Raw genomic sequence first — 8259 nt, 5'->3', positions numbered from 1 at the left:
CTGTTGTAGATGTGGCCTACAAGTTGTCGAGTTCTAAATTGAATCAATTTAATTGAAGTATATAATTCTGGAAGCTTTACTGTTTTCCCACTGCCGTAGAAACAACTAGAAACTTGGTGGGAACTGTTTCTGCAGGTTTGGCACTTCTAAAAGCATCTCATGGAGCTTTTACTGTTAATTTGTTTCGTTATCGATTTATATGTAGAATCATATCTACCTCCCCTGATCGCATCCAAGGCAGGAATCAAATCAAAAACACATGTGGGGCAGCTGGAAATGTATTTTTTATGCTTTCCTGATGATGTGACTGTGGTTCTGTGGAGGGCTAAAGGGATTACATTTGCCCCGAATCACATCTCACAGACACAGGCATGGAGGAAATGTGGTTTACCGTACCTTTACGATGTCTTCATTAGACGACTTGCACTGCACAAAGGCTGAGACGTCGGCAACGGCTCCGTTCATCTCTATGGAGACCATTTTGACGGGAATGGCCACGGTGCGTCCGGTCAGAATGGCCGTGTTGATTATCTCTGTGTCCTGTGGGGAGGGAAGGGGAAAAAACAGGCGTTCATGCCACAGTGAGAGGCAGGGAGCGATTTTCCTCCATAATTCATCAGCGTAGGCGAAGTCCACATTTAAAAATCATTACCATCGCGGCCCCTGTGCCGTCCAGGTGACGCTCTCAGAGCCAGACCGCAGCTCATTTCGGTGCACTTAAATATCTTTCCTTGGATTTCATCAACTGACATTTTCAATTCAAGGGCACTTTTCGCCCAATGAGTGAGTGGAAATAACAGAAAATGAGATTTGAAAGAACAGGAAAGTATTACCCTTTACTTTAATCATACAGAAAAGTCGTTTTGGTTCCATATTGGGTCTAAAATTTAGGATAGACATTTATAGTAGTGCACCGCAGGGTGTGATGCATCTAACCTTTATATGATTGGAGTTATAGCACTTTAAGATGCTTCGTATTGTCGTAACACGAATGAAAATGCTTTATGAGGCGTTTCAGTAATGCTTCCTTTTCCTTCATATGGTATATTTTGTTCTGCCCATTCAGTAAAGGTTTTCGTTCTTCATAAACTGATTTTTTGGGTAAACCGAATAAAACAACAGCAGCCATTTTCTAAGAGGAACCATAAGTAGAATAGTTTCATTCAAGAGCAAAGAAGAGCAGAATGGAGTTTTAAAAAATTCATCCAATACACAATCTCAGCTAGCTAGACTGAGAGTAAATTCTCATGAAGTGTCTGTAAAATGGAGAATTAGAGGTTGTTGCAGTTATTTAAACTCACAATTTGACCCAAACTATTAAAAACTCTGAGCATCTGCAGACATTTTTTATACTAAATAAATTGAGATCAGATAAACATCCAGACATCTGTCGGTCAATTAATGATCTTTGTAGGAAGAATGACACTTTTTTTTTTTAATCACCTTTGGTATATTTATTTTAAATAAATGTTTTCCTTCTGTTGACTGACAACCCTGAATAAATACTGCTACAAATGGAATATTATCCTCTTTTGTTAAATCCTCACCGATTTACTTAAACATATATGCACATTACTTATTTATGAGTTTTGGGGGGATATGTTTTCTCATTCTTGGCAAAGGAGAAACCCAGGAGACAGTCTCAATTCATGAAAGTCTCCTAAAACTAAAAATAGTACATTTAAATTTCAGCGCAGCTCTCATTTTACAGTTTTAATGAGTCTGCAGAGCATACAGTAGCATCTCTCCCCTCGTGGGCTTAATCTAAACTGCAAGGCAAAGAAGTGTTTAGCAGTCAGAGGAGAATTACGCAAGCTCTGCACTTATTATAATTTAACACACAAAACAAACATTACACAACACTTGTGATGTTTTTGTTGGTTTTCTGTTTGACCCCCACTTGATAGTTGACTGTGCCGACCTCACCCAACTCTGGGATTGCTGCAACCTCTGTCTAACAGCATAAATTTGCATTTATTTGCACTTCTTAAAACTAAAAATGAGCAAATTCATTTGTAAAAAGTTGGATTTACAAGCTGGGAGTAAACTTTCAATCTATAGTTTGCAAAACATAACTACATATACGAAATGGTGTGTCTGTAGACATTACAGCAGGGGTGTCCAAACGTTTTGAAACATGGGCCAAAAATGTCCAGTTGAAACTACTCCAGCTGCTCTATATGTATATATATATATATATATATATATATATATATAGCATTTTAATTACAATTCCAACTGCTCCATTTACTGGCAGAGTAAGTTCATGAAGAAACGTACAGGTACAGCAGATGTCCTTCTTACCTTGCAGATGAAAGCTAGCTAAACTAATTTTGCTAGTTCGGCAGTAAGTACCATAGTAAATATCATTGATATTTATCATAGCATAACAGAGAGGTGGGTAAAATACTCAAAAATGTTAATATTTGATTGCTTGATTACAATGTAATGTACTTATACTATTTATAAGCTGGAAGTGAGGCTAAAGCTAGTTCTTAGCTTGTGGTTTGTTTATTGTTGTCATTGTATCTGCCTGCCAAGATTGCTTTCGGTTACAAAGTTCACGGAAGTGTGACATCACATGAGTACCATGTATAAAAAAATGATATTTAATGCAAAAACATTTTAGTTTTAAGCGTTAGTCACTAAAGGTCACTGTTGAAGTGACTTTTAGTTACCTTGGGTCACCATAGCAACTACTGATTCAGCATTTCCTGGATCACTGTCCAACATTAGTCAGCAGGTTCTTCTTTCTTATATTAAGAAAAGTGTCCAACACATAGTAGAGTTAAAGAAGGGGGCTTTATGCTGAATTTTAAGCTTTAGCTGAATCTTTTAGTTTCTTTCTGGATTAAAGGATTTTGTCTTTTTTGACTTTCTTTTTTTTTTAATTTGTCTAATTTCCACAGATCCTGTGTGGGTAACAGACTGGACTCTGGGGTAAAATCCTAATTGAAAGAGATCATCCTCCTAAGCTCCACTCGCCGTTTTGGCATCTGGAGCCAATTCACCACACGGCACACTTTGCACATAAATGTACGCTGCTATGGGAACTCTAATTATGCTTACCTGAAAAAAACAGTCATCACTGCACAGAGTTATCATTTCAGTAATTACCATGTCTGCAAAAGGCAGCCAGATTCCTGGCAGGTACAAAAACGGGCTTTGTTGATTTGGTACATACTGTTCTTAACTAATTTAAGCTTGGCTGCTTCAGTGTCTTTAACTATACAGAGCTGGGGTTTCCTAGCTTTGTACCTCAGGGGCCACATTTGTTCCTGCTGGTGGCATTTTATCCCTTCCCAGCAAAAAATTACACCAAAAATATTTTAAGACAAAAAAATGATTTTCTTCTTAAGAAATGACAGAAAAAGTGTCAGTGTACATCAAATGTCATTGCTGAAAGGCCAAATTTGTACCTTTCTTCAATTATTTACTCTAGACTAAACCTGAAAACATTTAAAGTATTTTACACCATTTATACATTAATGTGTTTTCAAGCCTTTACAGAAGATTAGTTTCAAACCTCTGTCCTGTTGGAAGATATTGTGCAGAATGGAGTCAGTTTCTCTGCGAAAACTTTCTGTTTTGTCTAAACTCTGCCCAGAGATAAGAGTCATTTACTTGCAGTTATTGCCCCCGTATTTAATGAAATCCATTACCGAGCAGCTCCATCTGGCCTCTGGCTCTTTGTTTGATGGGTACTGAGGCAAAATATTTTAGTCAGACATTAAATCTTCAACTGTACATTTCACTGACGTGTTTGTGTGTGTCTATGAATGAAGGCTGACATATATTAGCATATAATTTATGGCTTTGCCTTCTCCAGCCTGAGAAACAATGAATAAAAAATAAATTAAAAAATTCTAAACATTGGGTAGATGTCTTAACGTTAAGCATTGCCACTACCCCATGTGATGCACCATTCACCAGCCTCCTTCTTTGGATTTTTTTTCCCCTCTTCAAAGCAAAAAACCAAGTCAGGTGTTTTGTGCTGATAGCAGCCGATTTAACCATGCAGTGACGATGCTCCAAACACAAACCTGGCTGCGGTATTTTCATGTTTAAAAAATAAAGTAGGGAACATCCAAAGCTGAGGGTTGTGAAAACCAAGCAGTAGAAAACTCTGCAGACTTACAAGGACCAATATTTAGCAGGAACATAAGGAGAACAATGATACACACAGAGTTCAGCCTCTTTAGACGCCAGTTGGGTGAATTCATAAGCAGTAAGCCACTGTAACCCAACAAAACCGAAAAAGATCTCAGAAACAAAGTTATTTGTAAAGGTTGTAAGTTTTAACCTGGGCAGAGAAAACTTTGCTTTTCAAAAGGCTGGAAAGAATTTCACTTTTGTTAAAATGTTTTCTCAGATAGTCACTTATGATATATATGATGGATGGTCTCACACCAACACAGACAACGTTTCTCTTTAAAGGGCCGGGTTCATTTTCCAATCTGCTTCAAAACAAGAAAAGAAATTTCTAACTTTTCATTCTTTTTTGTTTTTTCTTTGTCACCAAATACTTTTCAATGACATAACAGAAAAATGAAAAGCCTAAAACTTGATGAAAACCCAGAGAAAACCTGCTGAATGGTAGCATGAAATTCCACCATTCTTTTTTATGATGAATTAAGATTTCATCTTTTTTCATCATAAAAAGATAAAATCATTTTATTCTCCTTTTTATTCATGTATAAAACCGCCTTTATCTCCCATTAAAAACTGACACACTTATGACGGTTTCGGGCAACGCTGAATATTTTGTTATGGTCCATATATTTTAAAAAAAATGTTGTTCAGATGAAACTGTCGACTGATCATGGAAAAAAAGGAAATCAACACTTTACACTCTCACATCAGTACACCAGACTTGGCTCTTGTGAAAAGCTAAATAAAAGCAGAAACATGTTGGAGATCTTTCTCTGTAAGTTGTTCAAAAGTAACACCTGGAAACTAACAAAGTCACATCTTTGATCATATTTTGTGTAACAGAGTAAAATCCTCACTTTATTTCAGATTTTGCCTAGAAGGAGCATGTTTTAATCAATGTTTCTGTCCTGAAAGTGAATCCAACTTCTTGAGACAAACAATTTTTTTGCATTTTTGTCTTATGACAGGATTACTGTAGTGAGCCGTTTTAGAAATATTGCGATGACGATATCTAGGACTGTTGCTAGCCATTCAGGCGCAAAAGCAGAAATGCTTAGGGTAGTTTTCAAAACGTTTCTCTTAAATAAGGAGCAAGAAGACTGATTTTAAGCAAGATTAAAATGAGAAAATAAAATATAATGAATGAATTGTAACAATAGTTGTGTTTCCATTACAATATGCGCAAAACTGACAACATTCCACCAGTGTAAAAAAAAAAAAAATTAAAATTTTACAATTGCAGTATTTCTATTAAATAAGAAACGCAATAAAAATCACATGAATACGTTTGTTCATGTGATAAGTCATTAAAAAACATGGTTTTTGTTTTTCAGCATTACAAGTTGTTCATGACGAGATGTTATGTAATGTGAAAAAGTGTTTCTACTGCAGTTTTACAAAAATAAACCAATTTACGGCCAAAAAAAGCCACCTCATCCTAGCGCCAATGTTTTTATTAATAAAAAAACTTACAAATTACAAACTTGCTTATAAATTACACATTTATATGGTTAATGGTACCACAGCTAGTGAGTGTAATACAGAATAATTACTCATCCTCTAAAATTCAGTTTGAATAAAAGATTTTTGTGTCGTTATCACATGTGTGCGTTTGATGAAAGCCCCAAAAAATAAGAAAAAGGTCAAACTTCAGAATCATGAAATGTTTTGTTTTTCTGAAGAAGATTCATCAGGAGGAGATTTTAGTCTTTAGAAACAAAACCCAATAACACTTGCAGCTGTATGAGCCGTTTCACATCCTGCTACTTGGATTTTTATTTGCAAAAATGATTCACACATCAAACTTAAAGGGCCTAAAAGAGCAAAGATTCTCTGAAAACAATCAGGTAACCCTGTATCCATCCACCTCCTGATATTGTTTTCGTAGCCATAAAAACACCTGTCCTTGCAGTAAAATATGACTATATGTTGGAAAATTACTTTTAATTATTGGTTGTCAAAGCCTGAATGAACTGATGTGGGGACAGCTAATTATTATACCAGAACAAAAATGTCTGATATAAAAAGATCAAAACTATAAAAGTTCAAAAACGCAAAGAAGCCAAAGTTCAAATGAAAACTTCAGAAAGGACCTTTTAAAAGATTACATGAAAGTCTTGCTGATTGCTATAAACAGCAAAACGTGAACGAGGTCTCAAGATGTTTGCACATCACTGGAAACTGGCAAACCAGTTGCTTCTCATCGGGACGTCGACAATTCTTCTCAGCTAAAGCTGCTTTTTCAAGATATTCAACAAAAGATGCTGCATCTGAAGATTAAGCCACGATGGAAACCAACAGGACTTAGCCATACATATAAAACGGTGCTTAAAAAGGCAAAAGAGATGTTTGGTTTGATTTTTACTTTAACTGGACTTTAGGTTAGGGGCTGTAATGAACTGAGTAAATGGGAGAGAAATGATATTTTTTTATGTTGAGATTTATTTTTTTGGAAATTCAATACAGATTTCATCAAATTACCCACCAAAACGTGGGTAAATTGCCTCAGTGTGGAAACTATCACACATTATGTAAGAAATTCAAATAACTTTCTTCAAATTGCAAGATTGTAATATTTTATCTTATTTCCAGCAGATATTTGGCGCAAATCTTTCACCCGCAATGCTGACGTTAAATGATGAGACTTAAAGAACTGTGTGAGGTTCTCGAAAGTGTGAGCTGAACTCATGAACTGAAAACTGTGCTAACATTTCTAATTATGAAACAAAAACAAGAGTCTGACAGGAGCTGAAGTTGTTTTACAAGACAAAGTGGTAGAAGCACCCATCTCTTCTCATTCTGCAGCGCTGCTCAACACATCTGGGCACAATATGCATGCAAATCCCGAGTGTCAAGGGAGGACAAGAGACTTTAAGTGAGCCTTATGTTACAGCAGATGGGCCATCCACAACATCATAACTGGAGCTCAAGTATATTTAATGGAGCTTCATATGCAGAGCAGATCTCATTATGCAAACAAATACCAGGCAACTGGGAGTTATCTCGCTGACAAGCCCAGCACTAGGCCTTAAGAACTGCAGCTACGCACAAATAAACTGTTAGCATTATTTATGTTGCTGCATATCAATTCAACACTCCTGCTGAGAAGTCTCAGTCTACAGAGATGATCTTTGTCCAAACCTAAGTGCTCTGGAGGAAACCCGACTGTACACAAGCGTCTAATCCTCACAATAATTTATCAAGTGCAGTAAAATGTCATTACAGCCAAAAACAATAATTTAAATCCGTGATGATTAGGGCAAAAGGCAGAGGGGAGACTGACGCTCCCGACGTCTCTGGCTTGATTAATGTCCTTTTGTTTTCTTAATCTGTTTACTGCCTTCAGTAATTACTACCTGGAGCCAGGAAAATACAGGGGACACTTGGACTTGTTGGCTCATAATTATCATCATGTCATCAGCGTAGGTGTTGATTACTATTATGTTTCATCATTTCACCCTCGGAAAACTGCAGAACAACCAAAGCCTTTCACATTTTGTTGTTTATTTTATTTCCCTGTTTCGATTTAATTAAATGAAATACAGTTAAGCCTGAAGTCTTCATGCACTGTAAAAAGACAACCTCCCTGAGAACTAGAAACAATAATGATTTTTTTTAGCTTCTTCAAATCCAGGAGTTTGCATACATTTTCCTTATGATTTAATGGAATTCCCAAAATTTTCAAAAGCTTTTCTCAATAGTTTGCTGGCAAAAGTAAATGAAAGTCTTAATGAGTCAATTTTCAGTCTGAAATTTAGACTTTCTTACTTTCCAATATCAAGTTTAGAGAAATATATTTTAACAATATGGCTGGATTAAGGAGCAACTGAAGTGGTAGAGATTCTGTATGATAAATTTGATTAAATAGGCCATTAATATTATTTTATTAAATTAATATTAATATTAAAATATTGATTAAATATGCAATTAATATCTAAAACTGTATAAACGTTTTAGATATTAATTGCATAATGATTTCTCATACATACATGCTGCACAGTGGCGCAGTTGGTAGCACTGTTGCCTTGCAGCAAGAAGGTCCTGGGTTCGATTCCCGGCCGGGGTCTTTCTGCATGGAGTTTGCATGTTCTCCCTGTGCATGCGTGG

General features: G+C 36.1%; 1 protein-coding gene across 2 annotated transcripts in view; it reads right to left on the bottom strand.

The window, feature by feature from the left end:
• Positions 1-8259, bottom strand: part of tmem132e (transmembrane protein 132E) — a 432688-nt gene that overhangs the window by 51171 nt on the left and 373258 nt on the right. For both annotated transcript variants that reach the window (XM_028031671.1, XM_028031670.1), the window contains exon 5: positions 397-540. In XM_028031671.1, coding sequence (XP_027887472.1) covers positions 397-540 — 144 coding nt within the window. The remainder of the gene's footprint in view (positions 1-396; positions 541-8259) is intronic.

This window comes from Xiphophorus couchianus, chromosome 11 (genome assembly GCF_001444195.1).
Source record: "Xiphophorus couchianus chromosome 11, X_couchianus-1.0, whole genome shotgun sequence".
NCBI classification, from domain to species: Eukaryota; Metazoa; Chordata; class Actinopteri; order Cyprinodontiformes; family Poeciliidae; genus Xiphophorus; species Xiphophorus couchianus.
This window is presented reverse-complemented; position numbering and strand designations above follow the sequence as displayed.